Source organism: Caretta caretta, chromosome 4, assembly GCF_965140235.1.
Source record: "Caretta caretta isolate rCarCar2 chromosome 4, rCarCar1.hap1, whole genome shotgun sequence".
Taxonomy (NCBI): Eukaryota; Metazoa; Chordata; order Testudines; family Cheloniidae; genus Caretta; species Caretta caretta.
The window spans coordinates 30,701,320-30,727,993 of record NC_134209.1 but is presented as its reverse complement, the minus strand read 5'-3'; the positions used below and the strand labels follow the sequence as shown (position 1 = coordinate 30,727,993).

General features: G+C 43.6%; 2 protein-coding genes across 3 annotated transcripts in view; one reads left to right on the top strand and one right to left on the bottom strand.

The window, feature by feature from the left end:
• Positions 1 to 1,579: 1,579 nt before the first annotated feature.
• LOC125636251 (myb/SANT-like DNA-binding domain-containing protein 7) lies at positions 1,580 to 3,467 on the bottom strand. The gene is made up of 2 exons (XM_048849115.2): positions 2,727 to 3,467; positions 1,580 to 2,138 (listed from the first exon to the last, which is right to left on the bottom strand). The coding sequence occupies exons 1-2, from the start codon at positions 3,306 to 3,308 to the stop codon at positions 2,121 to 2,123; spliced, it is 600 nt and encodes a 199-aa protein (XP_048705072.2). The 5' UTR covers positions 3,309 to 3,467; the 3' UTR covers positions 1,580 to 2,120.
• A 1,890-nt stretch (positions 3,468 to 5,357) lies between these two features.
• LOC125636249 (broad substrate specificity ATP-binding cassette transporter ABCG2) overlaps positions 5,358 to 26,674 on the top strand; it is a 39,013-nt gene continuing 17,696 nt past the window's right edge. The window contains exons 1-4 of one of the 2 annotated variants that reach the window (XR_007356523.2): positions 5,358 to 5,793; positions 19,043 to 19,260; positions 23,620 to 23,679; positions 24,267 to 24,381. Coding sequence is in view for 1 of the 2 variants with exons in the window: in XM_048849112.2 (XP_048705069.1) it covers positions 19,061 to 19,260; positions 23,620 to 23,679; positions 24,267 to 24,381 (375 nt within the window). In the remaining variant the exon portion in view is untranslated. The remainder of the gene's footprint in view (positions 5,794 to 19,042; positions 19,261 to 23,619; positions 23,680 to 24,266; positions 24,382 to 26,674) is intronic. The other variant, XM_048849112.2, reaches the window with a different exon arrangement.

Below are 26,674 nucleotides of genomic sequence, written 5' to 3'. Positions count from 1 at the left end.
CGTTCCGCGCCTTTTTTCTGTGCGGACGCCATACCAAGGCAAGCATGGAGGCTGCTCAGCTCACTTTGGCAATTAGGAGCACATTAAACACCACACGCATTATCCAGCAGTATATGCAGCACCAGAACCTGGCAAAGTGATACCGGGCGAGGAGGCGACGTCAGCGCGGTCACGTGAGTGATCAGGACATGGACACAGATTTCTCTGAAAGCATGGGCCCTGCCAATGCATGCATCATGGTGCTAATGGGGAAGGTTCATGCTGTGGAAAGCCGATTCTGGGCTCGGGAAACAAGCACAGACTGGTGGGACCGCATAGTGTTGCAGGTCTGGGACGATTCCCAGTGGCTGCGAAACTTCCGCATGCGTAAGGGCACTTTCATGGAACTTTGTGACTTGCTTTCCCCTGCCCTGCGGCGCATGAATACCAAGATGAGAGCAGCCCTCACAGTTGAGAAGCGAGTGGCGATAGCCCTGTGGAAGCTTGCAACGCCAGACAGCTACCGGTCAGTTGGGAATCAATTTGGAGTGGGCAAATCTACTGTGGGGGCTGCTGTGATGCAAGTAGCCCAGGCAATCAAAGATCTGCTGATATCAAGGGTAGTGACCCTGGGAAATGTGCAGGTCATAGTGGATGGCTTTGCTGCAATGGGATTCCCTAACTGTGGTGGGGCTATAGACGGAACCCATATCCCTATCTTGGCACCGGAGCACCAAGCCGCCGAGTACATAAACCGCAAGGGGTACTTTTCGATAGTGCTGCAAGCTCTGGTGGATCACAAGGGACGTTTCACCAACATCAACGTGGGATGGCCGGGAAAGGTGCATGATGTTCGCATCTTCAGGAACTCTGGTCTGTTTCAAAAGCTGCAGGAAGGGACTTTATTCCCAGACCAGAAAATAACTGTTGGGGATGTTGAAATGCCTATATGTATCCTTGGGGACCCAGCCTACCCCTTAATGCCATGGCTCATGAAGCCGTACACAGGCAGCCTGGACAGTAGTCAGGAGCTGTTCAACTACAGGCTGAGCAAGTGCAGAATGGTGGTAGAATGTGCATTTGGACGTTTAAAGGCGCGCTGGCGCAGTTTACTGACTCGCTTAGACCTCAGCGAAACCAATATTCCCACTGTTATTACTGCTTGCTGTGTGCTCCACAATATCTGTGAGAGTAAGGGGGAGACGTTTATGGCAGGGTGGGAGGTTGAGGCAAATCGCCTGGCTGCTGGTTACGCGCAGTCAGACACCAGGGCAGTTAGAAGAGCACAGGAGGGCGCGGTACGCATCAGAGAAGCTTTGAAAACCAGTTTCATGACTGGCCAGGCTACGGTGTGAAAGTTCTGTTTGTTTTTCCTTGATGAAACCCCCCGACCCTTGGTTCACTCTACTTCTCTGTAAGCTAACCACCCGCCCCTCCTTCCTTCAATCACCGCTTGCAGAGGCAATAAAGTCATTGTTGCTTCACATTCATGCATTCTTTATTCATTCATCACACAAATAGGGGGATGACTACCAAGGTAGCCCAGGAGGGGTGGTGGAGGAGGGAAGGAAAATGCCACACAGCACTTTAAGCACAGCACTTTAAAAGTTTACAACTTTAAAATTTATTGAATGACAGCCTTCTTTTTTTGGGGCAATCCTCTGTGGTGGAGTGGCTGGTTGGCCGGAGGCCCCCCCACCGCGTTCTTGGGCGTCTGGGTGTGGAGGCTATGGAACTTGGGGAGGAGGGCGGTTGGTTACAGAGGGGCTGCAGTGGCAGTCTGTGCTCCAGCTGCCTTTGCTGCAGCTCAACCATACACTGGAGCATACTGGTTTGGTCCTGCAGCAGCCTCAGCATTGAATCCTGCCTCCTCTCATCACGCTGCCGCCACATTTGAGCTTCAGCCCTGTCTTCAGCCCGCCACTTACTCTCTTCAGCCCGCCACTTACTCTCTTCAGCCCTCCACCTCTCCTCCTGGTCATTTTGTGCTTTCCTGCACTCTGACATTATTTGCCTCCATGCATTCGTCTGTGCTCTGTCAGTGTGGGAGGACAGCATGAGCTCGGAGAACATTTCATCGCGAGTGCGTTTTTTTTTCTTTCTAAGCTTCACTAGCCTCTGGGAAGGAGAAGATCCTGTGATCATTGAAACACATGCAGCTGGTGGAGAAAAAAAAAGGGACAGCGGTATTTAAAAAGACACATTTTATAAAACAGTGGCTACACTCTTTCAGGGTAAACCTTGCTGTTTACATTACATACATAGCACATGTGCTTTCGTTACAAGGTCGCATTTTGCCTCCTCCCACCACGTGACTACCCCCTCAACCTTCCCCCCTCCCTGTGGCTAACAGCGGGGAACATTTCTGTTTAGCCACAGGCAAACAGCCCAGCAGGAATGGGCTCCTCTGAGTGTCCCCTGAAGAAAAGCACTCTGTTTCAACCAGGTGACCATGAATTATATCTCACTCTCCTGAGGATAACACAGAGAGATAAAGAATGGATGTTGTTTGAATGCCAGCAAACATACACTGCAATGCTTTGTTCTACAATGATTCCCGAGTACGTGTTACTGGCCTGGAGTGGTAAAGTGTCCTACCATGAAGGACGCAATAAGGCTGCCCTCCCCAGAAACCTTTTGCAAAGGCTTTAGGACTACATCTAGGAGAACCGCAAATGCCAGGGCAAAGTAATCCTTTCACATGCTTGCTTTTAAACCATGTATAGCATTTTAAAAGGTACATTCACCAGAGGTCCCTTCTCCGCCTGCTGGGTCCAGGAGGCAGCCTTGGGTGGGTTCGGGGGTACTGGCTCCAGGTCTAGGGTGCGAAACAGTTCCTGGCTGTCGGGAAAACCGGTTTCTCTGCTTGCTTGCTGTGAGCTATCTACAACCTCCTCCTCATCATCATCTTCTTCGTCCCCAAAACCTGCTTCCGTATTGCCTCCATCTCCATTGAAGGAGTCAAACAACACGGCTGGGGTAGTGGTGGCTGAACCCCCTAAAATGGCATGCAGCTCATCATAGAAGCGGCATGTTTGGGGCTCTGACCCAGAGCGGCTGTTCGCCTCTCTGGTTTTCTGGTAGGCTTGCCTCAGCTCCTTCAGTTTCACGCGGCACTGCTTCGGGTCCCTGTTATGGCCTCTGTCCTTCATGCCCTGGGAGATTTTCAGAAAGGTTTTGGCATTTCGAAAACTGGAACGGAGTTCTGATAGCACGGATTCCTCTCCCCAAACAGCGATCAGATCCCGTACCTCCCGTTCGGTCCATGCTGGAGCTCTTTTGCGATTCTGGGACTCCATCATGATCACCTGTGCTGATGAGCTCTGCATGGTCACCTGCAGCTTTCCACGCTGGCCAAACAGGAAATGAGATTCAAAAGTTCGCGGTTCTTTTCCTGTCTACCTGGCCAGTGCATCTGAGTTGAGAGTGCTGTCCAGAGCGGTCAGAATGGAGCACTCTGGGATAGCTCCCGGAGGCCAATACCATCGAATTGTGTCCACAGTACCCCAAATTCGAGCCGGCAACGTCGATTTAAGCGCTAATCCACTTGTCAGGGGTGGAATAAGGAAATCAATTTTAAGAGCCCTTTAAGTCGAAATAAAGGGCTTCATTGTGTGGACGGGTGCAGGTTTACATCGATTTAACGCTGCTAAATTCGACCTAAAGTCCTAGTGTAGACCAGGGCTTATTGAGTAAATGGGTGTAGGTAACAGAGTATAAACAAGCTCCTTTTTCTCAGAAGAGCAGACCCGCCCTCTGCCGTATCTGTCACCGGTGGACTGGTGTAGATCTCCTTCCCTCTTCCCTATGTGCACAAATAATAAAGACTGACCAGAAATAAGGGTAAAACAACAGGTAAGTGTATTAAGGGATAAATTACAGATAAGGGAAGGGATAAATGTAAATGAGCAATAACTATATAAACAAACACAAAGCCAGTGACACAGCAGCTCTTCCTATGAGCATAAAGCTCAGGCCCAAAAATACAGAACCCACCCTGGCAATTGAAAACGTAACCCCAACTAAGAAAAACCTAATTATTATGTCTCACTATATTCCCAGCACTTCCGTGGTGGCGAAGTCCAGGACCTCCACTCCGTGAGTAACTGGAACCCGTAGAGGAGGAGCACTGGAGAGTCCCTCGATGACCGTTGGGATGGAAGAAATAGACCGAGAACCCTTTGGTTGCTGACAGTCCCAGAAACAGGAGCAAGTAAGGTGGAATGCGGCTTCCTCTTTCTTCTCACCTCAGGAATGAATGGTATTCTTCGATAGTGTGCTGGTGCCAGGAAGACCCAAGATGGACTGCACCACCAGTCTGTGATTACAGTCCTTTTATACAGTTTGTGGCAGGAAAACATGGTATGCTCCTGGGAAAGACGGGAAACAGTCTGAGGCGGTTTGGCCTTAAGATCGCCGAGAGGCAGGAAAAAACAGTTTAATCCAGTTACTTCCAGGCCAAGCTGACAGTGCATAGTGGGGTCACAAAATGGTGTCACAAGAGTCCATCTTGGATTGCTGCAATATCCTTAGAAACTGATTATTGGGTCTAATACACACTTGTAACTTAATAAACCATGAACAATATAACATTTCATACCCAACAGGCTAAGTCCCCTCTGTACTGCTGTGGTGGCATAAAGGGGACTCGACTGAAGGGGCAGTTGGGTATTTCTCTGTCACAAGAGAATCCCCTGGTGGTGCAAAGCCAACGAACGGGGTCTTCTAGAGTGAGACAGATGTGGCAGCTTGAGGAGGTATGGCCTGAGCATGCTGTGTTCCGGTTATCCCTTTCAGTGTAATGGCCCTTGGGGGACTGTTCCTGCCAGCTTATGTTAGAGCAGCCCTGTAGCCCCCAGGTTCTGAGGACACAGAGATGAAATAACATGGCGTTTCAGTACACCTGAGGATCCAGTCCTAGATCTGGAGGACTGCATACAGTCTCTGAAAGAAGTTTGCATCATTTGACCCACACATTTCACCAGACCAAGGAATTGACAACAGGTGTCATTTACAGGTACTACTGCACTGGTCCTGGAGATGGTTAACCAGGAAGAGTGACCAGGTTTGCTCCAATCTAGTTTTAACCATGGTTACTGAAATGCTATTGAACATGGTTTGGCCTTGTCTACACTTACAGGTACAATATGTTCAGCACTGGGGAAGAAGGGCTGGTAGACAGAGTAGAGAAAACACCCCACAACGAGTTGCAGTCAGTACCATGTGCATTGTGGGCACATAATACATACTAATAATTAGCCCGTTTGGTGGAATCTTTGTGAGTCCACAGTTGGTGACACTGCTGTAGTACGTCAGAAAGTCAACACTAGCGTGTCTTTTGTTTGGTGGTGTGTCCTCAGGCACACTGCCACTGGCAGCGACTGAACTAGGGCTCAGAACTGTGGGGGGATGAGATGTTGCAGAATTCCTGCTCCGATGCACTTTAGTTCATTTGTGGCACCCTGAGCTAGAACAGCTAAGATTAGGAGCTGCATGTGCCTCTGTCCCTGCCCCTGGACTGAGAGCCTCTCTCATTTCAGCAGCAAAGAGGAGGGGAGGTGACTGTCCTTTGCAAGGCTCTGTGCGGGAGAGAAAGGAGGGGTTTCCTGTGGATTAGCCCTTGATATTACAGAAAGCCTGATGAGCCACTGGTGAGACTTCACCTTCCTTTGAGCTGCATAAAAGGCTGGGATCACTGCTACACTTGCCACTCACTGCTCTTCCCCTGATTCCAGCTGCACTCCCAGTACCTGTCTGTATCACCCGTAAACTTTTTCACTGCCGCTGCCTTTTGCACGGACTGAGATCCACTGGGTAAGTCAACTGGGACATTTCAACCTTATTGATGGAATTGTATTTTTTTAAACTGTCTAATTTAGTGACCGGTTTCCTTCCCTGTGCCAGGGAGAGGAGAGGTGAGAAAAACAATAGTGGAAGTGCTATTCTGCCACCAACTAATGAGTTAGATTCTGAAGCTGGTTTGACCAACAGTGAGAAAGAAAATGTTTTGTGATTTGCCTGGAGTTCCCCACTGCATTTAAGTTACCAACAAAATTAGATGTCCAAAATAATAATGTATTTTATTAAGTTAGGGAGAAAACTCATGTAAGACTGATGGCTGAATAGTTAAAGAGCTCAAGAGCTAGAATATGGAGAGGGAAACAAGTTCATTTTGCTTAGAAGTTTGGATGTATGTGTATGTACCATATATAATACACATACATACACAAGAGCTCATTTATCCAAACCTGTTTAGTACACAATACCATTTTTCTCTAAATCTAGGTTACACATCCCCAGGTATATCAGTTACCTGTTAACATATCTGATTTTCTGAATCCTTGAATCCCCTTTTACACAAATGATTTTAATTTCCCCAAAACATTAATGAAAATGGGGATTGTGCTGTGTATAAATCCACATATACCACACCGGTTTCCTATATAAATATATGCATATGTACATACATATACCTGTCTGTGCTCTGTGTACATATGTATTGCACAAAGTACAGGATTTATATATACGTTTCATGTATTTGTATTTATATAGAGAACTAAAATGTACAGCTACAATATGCTTTTATGGAGGATTTCACCTGACAGTTTGCACTAGTTAAACTTTGCACCCATTATAAATAAGAGAAGTAACAGCTTAACTAATGAATGGCTGGCAGGTTTATGGGATGTTGAAAATCATGATCTTTTTAAAAGGGCTTGATCATGCTTCCTTTGGAAAACCCATTAACACTAACGAGAGTTGATTTTGGCTCTAAAACGATATATTCTTAGTTAATTTTAGCTCTTGATGTGTTTGTTTGAAGAGGTAAAATACCTCGAATAAACTGGTTGGTCTTTCGAAAACCAGTTAAAATATGTGTTGTTGGGTTTTGCGATTTGCAATTGCATTTCTGAGCTACAAGCGCTCTTCCTTTATGATTTAGAAAACTTGTCCAGTGCCGGTCGGTTACTGTAGGAAATTGCTAAGACAAGAGTTCACATAATCTCTTTGTTAATATAAAATATCGTAGGGTGGCAAATATTTTTAGTAAAGTTGCTTTAAAAATCTCAGGCCTGGTTCTGCCATGGCTCATGTGGGTTTGATAGCCATATAACTTCATTGATTTCAGGTTAATGACTCCTGATTTACCCTGGCGTATGTGAGAGGGGAATCAGGCCTTTGGACTATACAAGTCAACGTACAATGCATGAAAAAACTGCCTGTATGCACCCGAATTTACACACTTAAATAACATTTTCAAACCCCAAAGAGGAAAACACCTTAAGTTATGGCGTCTATGGACAGAAAGATAGGCTGATTTCTTTAAAGAGGGCATTTTTACTGTTCAGTTAGAAGAAAGATTAAATATCAAGATCCAATATTTTAAATGTTTCCAGATAAATTATTTTGTCTCCTGACTTGGTAATATGATTAATAGTTTGAGAGAGATTATGGATACTGAACTTCTGCCTTGAAAGGATGCAGTGGAAGGTATGAAAAGCGAGAATCTTTCTTGAGGATGGTTTAATGGGGACAACCTGGTTACACAGAAAAATGGAGTAATGAAATAAGTGGAGCACTAAAAGTCCAATAATGTGTTGTGATAGAAAATAGGGTGATTTATCTATTGTGTGGTCAGTACTTCAGCAATTACTCACACAAAACTCCCATTGATTCTAATGGGATTTAAACATCTGTAAGGGCTGCCCTTATATTAGTCCATTTATAGCATTACATCATATGAATACAAGTCATCAGCTTGCTAGTGTAAATGTGTTCAGCTAGGATTTTTTAGATTTATTCTGGGATCATCCATCAAGTATGAAATATTAGTAATCCATAGAAGATATTGCTGAGACTACGCTGCTGCTTGAGCCAAAGAGTTTTCTACTGGGTTTTTCTAAATTAGGTGCTGGGGTAAGAATTAATGCTGTTGATGACTCACTTCTTGATGGCAAGGATGAGTGTTCGAGGAAGATTTTTTTGAAAGAGAACAAGTACAGCATGTACCATTCATGAATAGCTCACCAATGTGGGTAACATTTCAGTTACAGAGAAAATAACTTACTTTAACCAAAGTTGATATAATGATGATATGGTCCCCTTTGTTCATCATACTGGAAAAATACTTCTGAACACAAACTAATTTATTCTGATTATTTACTTATAGTATGTTGATGCCTATACATGATGATGTGACACATTGTTTTATTGGATATTTATCTGTCCATTAAAACCTAAAGTAGATGAGCATATGTTTGTAGAGTTTTTTGTGAACTGGAAATGAAATTTCATTACACATATATGCATTAATTTGATTTATATTTTCTTTGCTATTTCTTTGTTCTCTGGGAGTTTTACTTGCAAAAGGACTGCCAAATCAGACACAAAATAACATGACACAAACCTTCCCCTCTGAGAAAACAAGTAATAGTAAAGCATGTTAACAACCTTTGCTCTTATCTCAAAGCAAACATCAAAAGGAACTTGCCCATATCTTTCCATGGTGAGGCTTACTGATTTATAAAAATCTTCCTATTGCTGAGTAAAGTATTAACTATATAATCTCTCAGTGAATGTTTGCATTATTAATAGAAACAATACTAAAAAACAAAAGCAAATGAAAAGTCCGCCCACCATGCACAGATATTATATTACTGCTGCTAATGGCTCATTGCCTTTTGGAACAAGATTAGAGATACACCAATTTATCCCATAGGGAATTGCTACAATGGAAGATTTGTTATAACAAGACTCAGATGAGGAGAGAGGCGGGTAGTGCAGATTTTAATTTGTGACTGATACATCACCTGGAACAGCAAAATAATTATTTTTTAGAATTAATTAAGACTTAACAATTGTGTGTCAACTGCAGTAAAAGTATGCACAAATGTAGCTGTGCAAGGTCACGTCTTGTTTTCAAAAAGGTGGCCTTCAGTTAGCTTAAAGAGTGCTTTTCTCTGCTTACCTTATTGGAGAGGATCATTTGTTGTGTCCCTGGTTTACAGAGGTTTTATTCAACATGTCACCAAATGTTCCATATTTTGTTTTCCTATATTTTTGAGAGTGGTGTAATGTTGCATGATAAAGCAATACAAGCTCAGGAAAGTCAATTTTAAATTTAAGGGCAGGCTAAATTCTAACTTGTGCTTTAGTCACTTTGTGCCATTCTGGCCATGCTAAGGAGGCCGAGATCCATCCTAACCAGGGCATCTGGGAATTCATTTGATGTAGGGGAATTCCTGAAACTCAGGAAGTTGGTTTAACTTGCTATATCGCACCTGGTGGCTAAGGGGTTGCTCTCAGTTGGCATGGCTGAGGCCAGGAGGAGGAGTCTCCTTAGTGAACTGCACTTCTGCTCCTAAAACAATTTTCTAATTTTTCTGTGGTATTTTTATTTCCGTTGCTTTGTAACAACAGGAACTTTCATATCACAAAATACTTTTAAGATCTTGTTGTCCTAGTGCACTGGAGAGATGGGGAGAGTGTCCTCATCTTCATAACATCACTTTTAAAAAGGTCACCCAAGAGACATAGTATAAATGTATTCTCAACTATGAAGAACCCTAGACCTCAATCGTGCCAGGCCTCTTTGGGTGTCATTCAGAAAGACATCTGTTTCAGCCACTGGCAGCAGCAACTTTAACAAGCAAGCTGCACTTTATGTCTCTGGTTTCAGTAAAGATTACAAGGCAGCCCATGTGCTGTCAAAGCTTCAGGAACACAACTATGTGGCTTATCTCTCAAAAGCAGCCCCTTGGGTATATTATCACTGACAGGGAGGTCACTGTTCCCTGTGTTAATGGCTCCACTGGTTTCTTGACAAACAGCAACAATATCAAATACTTTCTTAGACTCATAGACTTTAAGGTTAGAAGGAACCATTGTGACAATCTAGTCTAACATCCTGCACATTGCAGGCCACAGAACCTCACCCACTCACTCCTATAATAGACCCCTAACCTCTGGCTGAGTTACTGAAGTCCTCAGATCATGGTTTAAAAACTTCAAGTTACAGAGAATCCACCATATTACACTAGTTTAAACCTACAAGAGACCCGTGCCCCATGCTGCAGAGGAAGGAAAAAACCCCTCAGAGTCTCTGCCAATCTGACCTGGGGGAAAATTCTTTCCCAGCCCCAAATATGGCAATTAGTTAGATCCTGATCATGTGGGCAAAACCCTCAGCCAGACACCTGGGAAAGAATTCTCACTAGTAACTCAGAGTCCTCCCCATCTATTCTTGTAGAATATCGGAAGGTTCTGTGCCCACCATGCATTGGTTAAGGCCCAAAAATTAAGCTACTTTGAGGAATTCCAGATCAAGACAATTTAATCAGACATCATATTAACCTATCCCCAAAGGCACCAGCCTACCTGCTTACAAGAAAAGAGCTGATAGATAGGGTGGAGAAAGAGTCCTATAACCCTGAGAGCAAACATGAATCAAAACAAAGCATGGTGGGTCTTATTTTAGGTCTACTGCCTTGAAAATGTCTCTTTAATAGTGGAAAGATTACAGGAAGCAGGTGTTACGTAATTTCAATTCTGTAGGATCCCACATCACTCTGTAGTAAAACCAGAACAGAATAAATCTAGGGTCAGCTTCTGTGTTGCACTGTGGCCTCTTTATGCTGTTTTGGCATAAAGCAGCTAGACACTGGGCAGAACAGATCCTGCAGACAGAGAGGTGTCGGAAAGACTCTATGCTACCCCTTTGCCACCCTTGGTGTGGAGGTGCGCTGGGGCATACCAGAGCATGTGGGAGGAGAAAGGAGGCATGGCTGGAGCATGCTGGACTCCAGCTAGTCCTGGTTGTGGAATGGTCTCCTGGGGGCTCTAGTAGTTCCATCTTGCACCAGATGCCAGGCTAAGCACTTTGTACCTTCTCCCTACCCCAATTCCTGCTACGCGTACAGCTGGAGAGGAATGGAGAATCTGGCTCCTGATGGGGATGATCATTCCCTTCCAGGTGTCCTATTTCTCAGTGCAGAAGTCTGGATCACAGACCTACTCTTTGTGAATATAATAGATTGCAGGGCAGATAAAAATAGATGATTTTTTAAATTAAAAAATTGCATTTTTAAATTTAAAATTAGATTATTTTAATTTAAATTGGATTTTGAATGGAAATTAAATACGGGTTTATTTTAAAAAAGCTTTTTAAAATTAAATTTGAAATCAACAACCTATGTTAAGGCCTGAACTTATTACGATCTATTAAAATCATTTAAATTAAATACAAAAATAATATTAAGTAGTACTGTTTGCTGCCAAGGTTTAAAGGAAGTCAAACTACTGAATTGGTGGAAGTCACTGACAAAGCACCGGGAACCAGAGTTTGTTGAAGTACTAAACCAGCTTTTGATAGCTGTGGCCTCTTCTGCAGGTGCAGAGAAAATATTTTCTTTAGTTCTGTTTATTTAATTTCACTACAATGACTAGTGCATTCAAAGTTAAGAGACTGACTGGGAGCTGAAAAAGCAGGAAAGCTTGTTTTCTTCCAATCTACAAGTAAAAACTAGATGTGAGAGGGTGAGTTCTACTGTTTCTAAAATCTTGAAGGACATGATAATGGGGAACAATTGTTTGAGTTCATTAACTGCACATTCTATAATATTTCCTTTGTTTTATAAATTGGTTAGTTTGAACTGCAAAACATGCTTTCATAAATTTTTGATAAACAATTTTTCTTATGTAACATTCACTCTTAAGGTAGATTTATTTAATAAAAAAAATTTAACAGCTGGTTGTGTGCATTTTTAATTGAATTTGAATTTCCATCCGTCCTTGACACAAATCACAAGAAAACATCAATCATTATTTAATAAATGGGAATGCATCATTTCTAACAAAATAAAAAAAATGTAAAAATTAAGAATCTGAATAAATGTAAATTAAGCTATATAATTGCTTAAATAAATGTGTATAGATACAGTGTATCCTCCTGGTTAGCAAAAAAGAAACATCAAATTTTAGTGTCTAGGCTATATTTAGTTGCCAGTTAACATGTTCGAATGGTTAGCAACTCATAAAAATAATGAATCAGGGCTGTGCAGTGAAGGAGACTGCTCTCTGCATGCCCCCTGTCTCTTTTGTTGCAGAAGCTGGAAGGTGTCTGCTGAATGGGGCAGGGGATTGCAGGAAGAGAAAGGGTGGTCTCATGCTTAAGGCAACTGAGTGTGGAGACGGTGGTGCTGGAACTAAGCCCTGGTCTACACTAGGACTTTAGGTCGAATTTAGCAGCGTTAAATCGATTTAAACCTGCACCCGTCCACACAATGAAGCCCTTTATTTCGACTTAAAGGGCTCTTAAAATCGATTTCCTTACTCCACCCCTGACAAGTGGATTAGCGCTTAAATCGACGTTGCCGGCTCGAATTTGGGGTACTGTGGACACAATTCGATGGTATTGGCCTCCGGGAGCTATCCCAGAGTGCTCCATTATGACCGCTCTGGACAGCGCTCTCAACTCAGATGCACTGGCCAGGTAGACAGGAAAAGAACCGCGAACTTTTGAATCTCATTTCCTGTTTGGCCAGTGTGGAAAGCTGCAGGTGACCATGCAGAGCTCATCAGCACAGGTGATCATGATGGAGTCCCAGAATCACAAAAGAGCTCCAGCATGGACCGAACGGGAGGTACGGGATCTGATCGCTGTTTGGGGAGAGGAATCCGTGCTATCAGAACTCCGTTCCAGTTTTCGAAATGCCAAAACCTTTCTGAAAATCTCCCAGGGCATGAAGGACAGAGGCCATAACAGGGACCCGAAGCAGTGCCGCGTGAAACTGAAGGAGCTGAGGCAAGCCTACCAGAAAACCAGAGAGGCGAACAGCCGCTCTGGGTCAGAGCCCCAAACATGCCGCTTCTATGATGAGCTGCATGCCATTTTAGGGGGTTCAGCCACCACTACCCCAGCCGTGTTGTTTGACTCCTTCAATGGAGATGGAGGCAATACGGAAGCAGGTTTTGGGGACGAAGAAGATGATGATGAGGAGGAGGTTGTAGATAGCTCACAGCAAGCAAGCAGAGAAACCGGTTTTCCCGACAGCCAGGAACTGTTTCTCACCCTAGACCTGGAGCCAGTACCCCCCGAACCCACCCAAGGCTGCCTCCTGGACCCAGCAGGCGGAGAAGGGACCTCTGGTGAGTGTACCTTTTAAAATGCTATACATGGTTTAAAAGCAAGCATGTGAAAGGATTACTTTGCCCTGGCATTTGCGGTTCTCCTAGATGTAGTCCTAAAGCCTTTGCAAAAGGTTTCTGGGGAGGGCAGCCTTATTTCGTCCTTCATGGTAGGACACTTTACCACTCCAGGCCAGTAACACGTACTCGGGAATCACTGTAGAACAAAGCATTGCAGTGTATGTTTGCTGGCATTCAACCAAAATCCGTTCTTTATCTCTCTGTGTTATCCTCAGGAGAGTGAGAAATAATTCATGGTCACCTGGTTGAAATAGAGTGCTTTTCTTCAGGGGACACTCAGAGGAGCCCATTCCTGCTGGGCTGTTTGCCTGTGGCTAAACAGAAATGTTCCCCGCTGTTAGCCACAGGGAGGGGAGAAGGTTGAGGGGGTAGTCACGCGGTGGGAGGAGGCAAAATGCGACCTTGTAACGAAAGCACATGTGCTATGTATGTAATGTTAACAGCAAGGTTTACCCTGAAAGAGTGTAGCAACTGTTTTATAAAATGTGTCTTTTTAAATACCGCTGTCCCTTTTTTTTTCTCCACCAGCTGCATGTGTTTCAATGATCACAGGATCTTCTCCTTCCCAGAGCTAGTGAAGCTTAGAAAGAAAAAAAAAACGCACTCGCGATGAAATGTTCTCCGAGCTCATGCTGTCCTCCCACACTGACAGAGCACAGACGAATGCGTGGAGGCAAATAATATCAGAGTGCAGGAAAGCACAAAATGACTGGGAGGAGAGGTGGAGGGCTGAAGAGAGTAAGTGGCGGGCTGAAGACAGGGCTGAAGCTCAAATGTGGCGGCAGCGTGATGAGAGGAGGCAGGATTCAATGCTGAGGCTGCTGCAGGACCAAACCAGTATGCTCCAGTGTATGGTTGAGCTGCAGCAAAGGCAGCTGGAGCACAGACTTCCACTGCTGCCCCTCTGTAACCAACCGCCCTCCTCCCCAAGTTCCATAGTCTCCACACCCAGACGCCCAAGAACGCGGTGGGGGGGCCTCCGGCCAACCAGCCACTCCACGACAGAGGATTGCCCCAAAAAAAGAAGGCTGTCATTCAATAAATTTTAAAGTTGTAAACTTTTAAAGTGCTGTGCTTAAAGTGCTGTGTGGCATTTTCCTTCCCTCCTTCACCACCCCTCCTGGGATACCTTGGTAGTCATCTCCCTATTTGTGTGATGAATGAATAACGAATGCATGAATGTGAAGCAACAATGACTTTATTGCCTCTGCAAGCAATGATTAAAGGGAGGAGGGGAGGGTGGTTAGCTTACAGGGAAGTAGAGTGAACCAAGGGGCGGGGGGTTTCATCAAGGAGAAACAAACAGAACTTTCACACTGTACGGCCAGTCATGAAACTGGTTTTCAAAGCTTCTCTGATGCGTACCGCGCCCTCCTGTGCTCTTCTAACCGCCCTGGTGTCTGGCTGCGCGTAACCAGCAGCTAGGCGATTTGCCTCAACCTCCCACCCCGCCATAAACGTCTCCCCCTTACTCTCACAGATATTGTGGAGCACACAGCAAGCAGTAATAACAGTGGGAATATTGGTTTCGCTGAGGTCTAAGCGAGTCAGTAAACTGCGCCAGCGCGCCTTTAAACGTCTAAATGCACATTCTACCACCATTCTGCACTTGCTCAGCCTGTAGTTGAACAGCTCCTGACTACTGTCCAGGCTGCCTGTGTACGGCTTCATGAGCCATGGCATTAAAGGGTAGGCTGGGTCCCCAAGGATACATATAGGCATTTCAACATCCCCAACAGTTATTTTCTGGTCTGGGAATAAAGTCCCTTCCTGCAGCTTTTGAAACAGACCAGAGTTCCTGAAGACGCGAGCATCATGCACCTTTCCCGGCCATCCCACGTTGATGTTGGTGAAACGTCCCTTGTGATCCACCAGAGCTTGCAGCACTATCGAAAAGTACCCCTTGCGGTTTATGTACTCGGCGGCTTGGTGCTCCGGTGCCAAGATAGGGATATGGGTTCCGTCTATAGCCCCACCACAGTTAGGGAATCCCATTGCAGCAAAGCCATCCACTATGACCTGCACATTTCCCAGGGTCACTACCCTTGATATCAGCAGATCTTTGATTGCGTGGGCTGCTTGCATCACAGCAGCCCCCACAGTAGATTTGCCCACTCCAAATTGATTCCCAACTGACCGGTAGCTGTCTGGCATTGCAAGCTTCCACAGGGCTATCGCCACTCGCTTCTCAACTGTGAGGGCTGCTCTCATCTTGGTATTAATGCGCTTCAGGGCAGGGGAAAGCAAGTCACAAAGTTCCATAAAAGTGCCCCTACGCATGCGAAAGTTTCGCAGCCACTGGGAATCGTCCCAGACCTGCAACACTATGCGGTCCCACCAGTCTGTGCTTGTTTCCCGAGCCCAGAATCGGCGTTCCACAGCATGAACCTGCCCCATTAGCACCATGATGCATGCATTGGCAGGGCCCATGCTTTCAGAGAAATCTGTGTCCATGTCCTGATCACTCACAGGACCGCGCTGACGTCGCCTCCTCGCCCGGTATCGCGTTGCCATGTTCTGGTGCTGCATATACTGCTGGATAATGCGTGTGGTGGTTAATGTGCTCCTAATTGCCAAAGTGAGCTGAGCAGCCTCCATGCTTGCCTTGGTATGGCGTCCGCACAGAAAAAAGGCGCGGAACGATTGTCTGCCGTTGCTCTGACGGAGGGAGGGGCGACTGACGACACGGCTTACAGGGTTGGCTTCAGGGAGCTAAAATCAACAAAGGGTGTGCCTGTACATCAAGGAGTATTTCAGGCAGGACTGCACGGACGGTTCCAATAAGAAATGGTGCACCTAAGTTATCGTTGTTATTGGAACAAGGAGGTTAGCCTGGCCTCTGATTGATACATGGCTAGATTTACCTCGCTGCACCTTCTCTGTGAGTGACTGCAGTGTGATCTAGACAGGGGAGGAGGCAAATGAGTACAAAACAAATCTGGTCTATTTCTTGTTCTGACTCACTCCATCTATCTTTTACATCTTTGGCTGGCAGCAGACGGTGCAGAAGGACTGCATGCCATCCACATCTCATGGCTGCTCGGTAGAAGATGGTACAGTACGACTGCTAGCCATCTTCATCTCTTGCCTGCCTGGCATAAGATGGTACAATACGACTGCTAGCAATCCTCATCTCTTGCCTGCCTGGCAGAAGATGGTACAGTACGACTGCTAGCAGTCCATATCGCCTGCCCGCTCACCATAAGACGGTTCAATAGGACTGACTGCAGGACTAAAGAGAATGACCTGGTCAAGTCACTCCAAATTTAGTCCCTGCGCCCATGTCTGCCCAGGCGCTCCCAGCCGACGTGGCCAGGAGCACCTCGGACACGACGAGGACGACTACCAGTCGTATTGCACCGTCTGCTGCCAGAAGGCAATGGGTTGCTGCTACTGTGCAGCAAAGCCGTACCGCGTCTGCCAGCACCCAGGAGACATAGGGTGACGGTTACCTGAGCTGGCTCCATGCTTGCCGTGGTATGGCGTCTGCACAGGTAACTCAGGAAAAAAGGCGCGAAATGATTGTCTGCCCTTGCTTTCACGGAGGGAGGGAGGGAACGGGGGCCTGACGACACGTACCCAGAACCACCCGCGACAATGTTTTAGCCCCATCAGAGTGCTCCATTGTGACTGCTCTGGACAGCACTCTCAGATGCCCGATTGTTTGCCATTGCTCTGACGCTGGGAGGGGTGCTTACAGGGTTGGCTTCAGGGAGCTAAAATCAACAAAGGGGGTGGCTTTACATCAAGGAGTATTTCAGGCAGGACTTCACGGAGGGTTCCAATAAGAAATGGTGCACCTAAGTTATTGTTCTTATTGGAACAAGAAGGTTAGCCTGGCCTCTGATTGATACATGGCTAGATTTACCTCGCTGCACCTTCTCTGTAAGTGACTGCAGTGTGATCTAGAAGAATGAGTCCCCTAGACAGGGGAGGGGGGGGAAGCAAATGAGTACAAAACAAATCTGGTCTATTTCTTGTTTTGATCCACTCCATCTATCTTTTAGATCTTTGGCTGGCAGCAGACGGTGCAGAAGGACTGCATGCCATCCACATCTCATGGCTGCTCGGCAGAAGATGGTACAGTACGACTGCCAGCAGTCCGTATCGCCTGCCCGCTCACCATAAGACGGTTCAATAGGACTGACTGCAGGACTAAAGAGAATGACCTGCTCAAGTCACTCCAAATTTAGTCCCTGCGCCCATGTCTGCCCAGGCGCTCCTGATCGACCTCACAGAGGCGACCAGGAGCACCTCAGACATGACGATGACGGCTACCAGTCGTACCGTACCGTCTGCTGCCACAAGGCAAGGGGTTGCTGCTACTGTGTAGCAATGCCATACCACGTCTGCCAGCACCCAGGAGACATAGGGTGACGGTTACCTGAGCGGGCTCCATGCTTGCCGTGGTATGGCGTCTGCACAGGTAACTCAGGAAAAAAGGCGCGAAATGATTGTCTGCCCTTGCTTTCACGGAGGGAGGGAGGGAACGGGGGCCTGACGATATGTACCCAGAACCACCCGCGACAATGTTTTAGCCCTATCAGGCATTGGGATCTCAACCCAGAATTCCAATGGGCAGCGGAGACTGCGGGAACTGTGGGATAGCTACCCACAGTGCAACGCTCCGGAAGTCGACGCTTGCCTCGGTACTGTGGAAGCGCTCCGCCGAGTTAATGCACTTAATGCACTTAGAGCATTTTCTGTGGGGACACACACACTCGAATATATAAAACCGATTTCTAAAAAACCGACTTCTATAAATTCGACCTAATTTCGTAGTGTAGACATACCCTAGGGGTGCTACCGCACCCTCTGGCTTGAAGTAGTAATAACAAACACCAAATACATGATTTCCCTTGTTTCCATGATCAGCACCCCCACTATAAAAATTGTTCCAGCACCCTGGCCTGGAGAACTGGATTTTATCCCTGCCTCTGCCATAATGTTCCTTATGTAAAGCTGGACAAGTCTTATAAACCGGATTTTTCACAGGAGGCCACTGTGTATCCCTCATTTTCTGCATACCCGATCTGAAGTTCTTGGGGTCTGATTTGCAGAACTGCTGAGTACTCACAGCTGCAACTGAAGTCAATGGGAGCAGTGCTCTGAACATATAAAGTGCTGTAAAATGATCACTACGCTGAAAACTCAGGTCCTCGGCTTCTCAACGTGGGCACCCACACTTAGCTAACACTTTTGACGATGTTGCCTTTAATCTCTGTGCCTTAGTTCCCAATGTGTAAAAGGGAGCTAATACCACCACTTCTCACAAGGGTGTGGTGAAGAAAAAAAATCATTGATGACTGGTAAGCACTAGGATGCGATGATGAGAGTACCATAGAACAGCTCATGAGGAAATGATAATTATTAGTCCTATATTCAGAGGAGGGGTTGAAAGTAATGCCTTTAACAAGGAGTATAAAAAGTAAAATAGAATAGCTACTCGTTCAGTGAACCGCATTCATCGCGTGCATGGAATAAGGCAAGGGCTCAGTGGGAAAGAATAGTATGCCATCATGTAATTAAAAGGGACAGAATTAAAGTTACACAGCAACCTTAATCCTTACATTTCCTTACTGCTGAATGTGTGGCTTGGCAGTGCTAATGTTCTTTTAAGGTAGTGTTTTAGATGTTATCTGTATATGGGCTTTCCCATGTTATAGTCCAGCACACGGAAAAAAATTAGGAAGGATTTTGGAAGAAGGAAAAGTGTTGAGTGGGGTTCACTCTGAGTATAACATCCACATTTATTGGAGGATACATACAGTATAAACTAAGTTGGCTGCATTGCATCTAGGGTGGTCTTTCGTCTCTTCTCTATCTAGGATACCTTTGTTAATGTTTATGTTTACAGAAGTGGAATCCTTCCAAAATGACAGACAACCAGTCAGACATCAGTATTCAAATGTCAAGTACAAACGGCCTCCCGAGCAGAAAACAGTCCTCTCAAGACCCATCAGTCAGCAGAGGAACCATTGTGACCTTTCACAACATCTGCTACAGAGTGGAGGTGAAGAGTGGCTTCATATGTTGTCGAAAAACGGCAGATAAAGAAATTTTGAAAGATATCAAGTATGTACTTAAACTTCTCTGAAATAGAGTACATGTTCATTTGATTTCCTTTCTTGACAGTTAGGTTCAGATAAGTCACTGAGCCATGAATACCTGTGTAATAATAGTGTACAGAAATTGGTCAAGATTTCAAAAAAACAGGCACTCAGAGTAGGCTCCCCAAGTCCATATTTAGGCACATAAAAAGTTAACCTGATTTCCAAAAATGCTTGCATCTTTCAATTCCATTGATGTCAATAGAAGCTGCAGCGTGTTCAGCTCTTTTGAAAATCAGGTCATTTACTCAGCTGCCTAGATGTGAATGTAGGACCAGAACTTAAGGTATTTTTAATAACCCTGGCTCTACCTTTGAGTTAAGACTCAAGTCTTTAAAAGTAGCGAAGAGTATTATTCTGTAACTAGAACAATGCATGTGAGAGTTTGGGTGCCCACAATTTTATTGCACTGCTTTCTATTAGTTATTGCTTAGTAATTGCATGATATTGCTCTTGTTGTCAAGGATCCTTTGTACAATGTTGGCCAGTTTCCAGTTAGATAAGTCTGAATTGTGTGTCGCGACAGTTAGTTGTATAACCTGCCATTCCATGATGTAATTGTAGGTCAGTTCTCTAATTTCAGCTCTCAGAATGCATGAAAGGTTGGACCTTTATATGTACTGCTCTTTGCCCACACAGCATTTCTTAATACACCAAGCCTTCCATGCTGCAGAGTGACTATATCCACCAAATGTGAAATTTTAAATCTTTATTCTCTGACAAGAGTCTTACTCCAGTGTAATTCATTAGATTTAAACAGAGTTACTCCATATTTGCAGTGGTGTGAGAAGAGCATATGTCCTTTAGACTCTAGACCTAGTGTATGTTGTTTCCCCATAAACAAAATGCAAATGAATGAATGAATAAATAAATAAATCACACTTCTGATTGACTAAAACAGCAAAGAAAAAAAAAAGCAAATATAATGAGTCTGGGAAAGGGGTGAGGGATAGCACAGAGAGATTCAATCTGATATTTTATATCTAAATTGAAACACACACAAAAATCCCCCTCTCCTGAAGAACAACTTCTGTCTTGTTGCCTACAAGAAATGAGATAGAAAATCAAATAAACAAATCCCTCACAACTACCCAGAACTATCATGATGTACTCATGTCTTTACTATGTAGATGTGATATCTCATTATTGTAACAACCATGCGCAGAGAAAAGATTGATAAAAGAAATAAAAGACGTTTCACACAAAGTATAAACTACCCTTTATTATTTATAATATAGAGTGCTGTAAATTAGAGTTGGGCCTACAGGAAAACTTTAGATTCAAACACCCCTGAGCTTTGGGGAAGTTTAGATTCATAGCCAAACATGGTAACTGGTTTCTGTGTCTCTAATGGGCTGCACCAAACCCCCAGATTTGGACATCTTTGGGAGCAATGCTAAAGAGTGAGATGGTCACAGTTTATAATCAGATTGCTGAAAGAGTAGCCACCCTCATATGTGTTAGTTTCTCTAAAATATCAATTTTAATATCGTTCCTATTAATGATAAATGTAGTAGGTGCAGGGATCCTTACACTTAACACAATTAGTCCAGCCCCTGTTGTCCTTTCTCAGTCAAAACTCCTATTGACATCAATGACAGACTTGCCTGAATAAAGACCGCAAGATCCTTCTCATGTTCAGTAGCAAACATAGTCAACAGGCTCTTATTTATAATGGACACCTTTAGTAATGACTCAAAAATTTTCTTATCTTTTAACTTTATACCCATTTTAATTATAACCTAACATTGCTCTGTGGTTCTTGGAATTAACATTTTATCCAACAGTTAGCTGGAAAGACAATATTAAATATCTTTGACATTTCCCAGGGCAGATAGAGTCAGCTCACACAGATTTCCTCACATGATTGGTGGGTCTTTGTATTAATTATTCACAGTTAGACCACAATTACTTTAATGTGATTCCCAGGGTGCAGTCTAAAGACCTTGGAAGGTTTGCCAAACATGGGTATTTAAGAAGAATCAGGTGATGATGATTTCTTACATTGTGAGATTGCGTGTTGTGTTTTGGAAGTGTGCAGGTTTTTTTAATCATAAAATTGAATAATAAAATAATAAAAGCGATGAGTGAATGAGGCACAGGTAAAAAGTTTATAGAAATCTTTATTAATTATTAACAGTTATTACTGTCCCTGGGATGAAGGTAACAGCTTGCTTTTCCATTTAAGTTCTCTGTTGTTACAGAAGAAATTTGATTGGACATGATCTGTTTCCTGGGTGGCTTTTAAAGTGGGGAACATGCTTCCATTGGACAATCCTCTCAGCCCACCTCTGCCCAATTATAAGCATTATTGAAAACATTGTTTTCTATTTTAATTCCCGCTGGTCCCTGTGTAGAACTCCCAGACGCACACTTTATTTGGTCTTTAACTATTTTTGTTGAGTGTTATAATGTAACTTCATTATCTAATTACTGTGTTTTAACTGTTAAAGCAGAACACCCAGACATTTTTGATAGGGGAAAGGGGAAAGCACTGCCTTATGAAAAATAACAAGGATAATGGATCGCAGAAAGAAGGAAGTAACTAGAATCCAATGACACCAGGCAAGAAATAGCAATCGGGCATTGCCATGTGTGGAAAATGTTGACTCACCATTAATTAACCATTGCAAATGGAAATACCGATTGTGAGGGAGCCCTCCTCCTGCCTGGTGCTACTTCAGACATTATTAACTAATAATGTTCATATATGTCAGTCGTATACATTCCAGAGTGGACTTTTTTGCCTGGTCAAAAATCTATTTAGTTATGTAATCACACAGAGCTATGTGTGAGAAGCCTATCCAAGGGAAGTTTTATTCCAGGTGACTTGCAGACATCAAAAGATTCACCCTCATCAATAAGAACACTCTACTCCTATGCTCTGGTTATTTATTTATTTATTTACTTATTTTTAAATCCTTGTGCTGAGACTGAGAGAGGCTAAATCTTCTCAAATTTCCTTTATCCAAAGCCATCCCTGCAGTTCTGCTTTTAGGTCATATCCAACACTGGAAGGGGCCTATTTTCTCTCTTCAGTTTCTATGCACCCAAAATTTTATGTGAAGAGCTCATAAGATTCCAGTCCCTCTGATTTGAAACTAAATCTCTGATAAATTGTTTATTATTAGCTTTTATTTGTTATTGTAGCAACCTTCATATGCTAGGCACTTTGCAGACATGTAAAAAACCAGTTCTCTGTCTGCAGATATGACAATCTAAATTAGACAAAACATAGATGAAGTAGTGTGGGAAAGGAATGGACTACAATATAGTTAAAGTTACTGAGTAGTAGTCATTCGGACATGACTTCTTAGTTACAAGGATATTTTTTGCCCATTCCAAATCCCAAATCAGAGAGATCCTCAGATAGATACTTTTAGATCTTCTCTGCCAGTCCTCTGCTCGAATGCAGATTGGTCCTGCTTCTCTGACTACAAGTGAGTTACCAAGTTTCCATTACTTATCACTCAATCAGCTAGTTTTGCTTTCTTTGTACTGGTATCTGTGAGTTCAGTGCTGCCATTCAAAAGTAGCTACTTATATTGTATATATAAATGGTTGTTTGTGTAGCTCATTGTCCATTTCCATGGTCAAACTCCCACTTCAGTGAACAAAGCCTGCATTTACACACACAGACACGCATTTGCACATGCAAACTGTACTGAAGTGCACAAATGCTTGTCTGCATGTGCAATATGGGGGCCAGCTATGAGAATTTGGCCCTTACCACTAAATCTTTCATCTGTAACAATGACCAAAAGAAGGGAAGTGTTGATTGTTATCTAGGAAACTACACAGTGTAAATAGCTGCCTATTGTGTTTTATTGAAAGAGTTGTTTCCAGACAAAATGACTGGTAACCAAATACATACTTAATACCATTTTCTTCTGGCTGCTGAGCTTGAGATAGTTCTTTGCATCTGATGTAGTCATTAAGTCAGGTTTCCAAGTATTTTTTTAAATATAGATGCCCTTCCTACATGATAAATGCCTCTCTTACAGAGGGATGGCCAGAGAACCATGCTTGCTAAGACTGCATGTATTCTAGAGTGAGTTTGTGCTTAGTATGGCTACATCAACATATGTCTTGCTATTGTTTGATAATTATAGTTTCTGTGTTACTTTTTAGTTAACAATATGGGCCATATCTTTTCATTTTAAGTTAGCAATGTAAACTAAGCAGGAGTCAAGTCATTATTCGATGTAACCAACTAACTTCACTAGCCGCAAAAGGATTTGATGCAAAATACATTTCTGCAGATTAACAGAACTAACCTGTAAATGAAACAATGAATGAGAAACCTGTTGGTTTTGTCTTACAGTGGGGTTATGAGACCAGGACTGAATGCAATTCTGGGACCCACTGGCAGTGGGAAATCTTCGTAAGTGTTGAAGCAGTGAAAGGACCTGTTTTACTTTATCCATGTTCCTCACCAAGAGGAATCATGCCAACAAGAAAATGCACCTATATATATAAAATATTTGTGAACAACACTCCCAGGGAAAGATTTCAATCTTAATTCCACCAGAGTAAATGGATAAATGGAGAATAATTATATGGATTTCAGAGCAGAATTTGACCTCAAGTGGAAATTTTATTTAAAAGCAACAAAAAAGGGGAAAAAAAAGAAAAAGAGCCAATTTTGCTAATTTATTTATATTTATTTACTAATTTATTTCTTTTTAGTAAATAGTTTCCTGACATTCTCCCCTTATGCATCAATCTACAGTACAGCAGGAGGCTTATTTTACTGAAAAAAAGACAATTCTGTTCTTTGAGGGGATTTTAAAAATATATGAACTATAGTAAGTGGCAAATTTTCAATATGGGAAAGCTTGTGCACAGCTGGCTATATACTGTTAACTGTATTTGTTTGCCAGATTTGCCTTTCACTGGCCCCGACTCCTACAGCTTGGTGAAAATATACACTTCGGAGCTCTTTAAGGTGATGGACTTTTCTTCTTCTAGGCTATTGGATATCTTAGCTGCAAGGAAAGATCCTTATGGTCTGTCTGGAGATGTTTTGATAAATGGAACTCCTCAGCCTGCCAACTTTAAATGTATCTCTGGATATGTGGTACAGGTAAGTCAGTCTGCAGTGACTGCATCTGCCTGTGTCGTTTTGACATCCTCTGAGCCAAAATGCACCAGAATTGTCCAATATGAGGTAACTGCAGCAGCTGACTTGTCAAAACTGACACAGGATATAATTCAGAAATCACACATTATAATTTAAAATGTAAATGGGATAAGTGGATTTCCATTTCCAGGATTATTCCCTGAGCTTCTGCATGCTGTGGGGACCTTCCACATGTGGCTCTTCCCCGCCCATATAGAAGAAACCCATACAGAATGTTGCTTCCACAGCACCATTGCTCTGCCCATAGAGCTCCACTGAGTTTAGAGATCAAGAGGGGCTGGAGCAGTGGAGCTGACCCCTCCACAGCACCTTTCTCTGCAGAGTACCTAGAAATCCAGGGAGAAGTTTAAACAGCTTGGAACTGTAGTATGTCCCACTGACTGCTACTGGGCATCTGCAAGGAAACCCAGCCAATAGTAGCACGGTTCCTATTGGTGTACAGTTCGTAAGGGCGAGCAAAGCCATTGGAACAGCTATCATCCCTGTAGAATATCATCTGTTTCCATATGGAAAGAGGCTCCATTCCCTATGGATCCCTTGGATCTACAGAGGTGGAAGGGGGCACAACCTGTCAAATCCACAGCCCTCCTTAACCCCCTACTACTGTAGGAACCTGTCTCCAGGAAAACTCTGCAATGTGAACCTCACTGAGTTCCCCCCCCCACCCCATCTTGTCCTGTGGGTGTAGCTGTGAGAGTGGGTGATCTGGCCCTATGTTATAATTTATTTCCTATCATAACATGCAACTACACCTCACATTTTGAAGGTTTGTCTATATTCTGAATTGACCTTTCTTTAGCACTGCTCTTTGAAACAGGTAAGAATTCTAACTCATGTAGAGATCTGAGAAGGTATCAGAAAAACACATCCGAAATTACAGGCATGTCCCTTCCCTATCAATTGGGGGAGGATGGTTCTTGAGAAGCACCACAGGCCTTGTAAAGGAATATTCAATTTAGCAATTGTTATCACTGTAGTCCTCTGCTATCTGGCTGCTTTTCCACAAGAAAAAAAGAGGGCATGACAGCCCACCAGTATGTTGGAGAGATTCTTTGAGGCCACTCCTGGGAGCCTTATATTAAAATTCTGCCACCAAATGGAAAGGAAGTTTGGGAATCAATCCCTTTCTGGATCCTGGCCAGAGCTGATTTTACCACTGGGGTTCATAAAAAAATGTCAGCAGGGCCATTTCCCCCCCTTTACAACAGACCAGATTGCTCCAGATGGATTGGTATTTTCAAAAATTGTTCCCTCAGCCTCCTCTACAATCACTCCATACCTCCACTTCATGCTCAAAAGCTTGGACACAGCTCTACACTACCAATATAGTCAATACATTTTTCAAAGTATAAAGTTTTCCACAGATGTTCAGCTCATAAGCTTGTTTGGCCAGAGAGGATGCCTCCTTCCTTAGATATGGGAAAGTGTTATTGCTTCAGTGGGAAAAACAAATGAATAGATTTCCCACTATCTCTTGCCTATCTTCAGTGCAATACATATGGTTTATTAGAGGCAAAGGGAGAGAAATTAAAATATGGTCAGCCCATCACTGACCAGTACTCTCTCAAAACAAAGTTAATAGAGAGATGTCTAAACTATTGTATGATCAATCATCAGATAAAAAGTCATTCCCTTTATAAGCTATAAACAAAGCCCAGATAAAATTTTCCCCCTTACTTTTCTCAGAACACATCAAAACAACCCACTCTCCCAATCTAATTTCCCATATCACCTTCTTCTTCCTCCTTTTATACACAGCAGCTGAGGCTGATAGACTAACGAGCTCAGCTGCATATGCTCCTCAGTTCCCTTTACCACTTCACAGTCTTATTCCAAATCTTCACAACTCTGACAGGGAAGACAGTGGCTTGGGTCTTCGGTGTACCCGGGCAACACCAGCTCAAAATGTCCAGAGACCTTGCTGGACAATGTACCTCATCACAGCGGATAATGCTTCCTAAAAAGCAGTGGTCTCCTGGCAGGTGTGGAACTGAAGGCTTGATTGTGGATCACAGTGAATCAGTCCCTTTTATCCTTTTTAATTTTCTGTATCCTGTCCTTAGGATGACATTTTGGTTTTCAAAGATGTCACATAATTGACTGACATGATTCTTCACTTGAACTATCATTTTTAAGTTGTTCTGATCTTATAAAGTGAGAAGCTCTACATTCTGTCTATTGCTTTCTCTATCCACCATGTCTCTCTCTCTCTCTCTCTCTCACACACACACACACG

Coding starts and splice junctions, on each gene's coding strand:
- LOC125636251 (XM_048849115.2), bottom strand. CDS start 3,308: ATGCAGAGCTCATCAGCACAGGTGATCATGATGGAGTCCCAGAATCGC.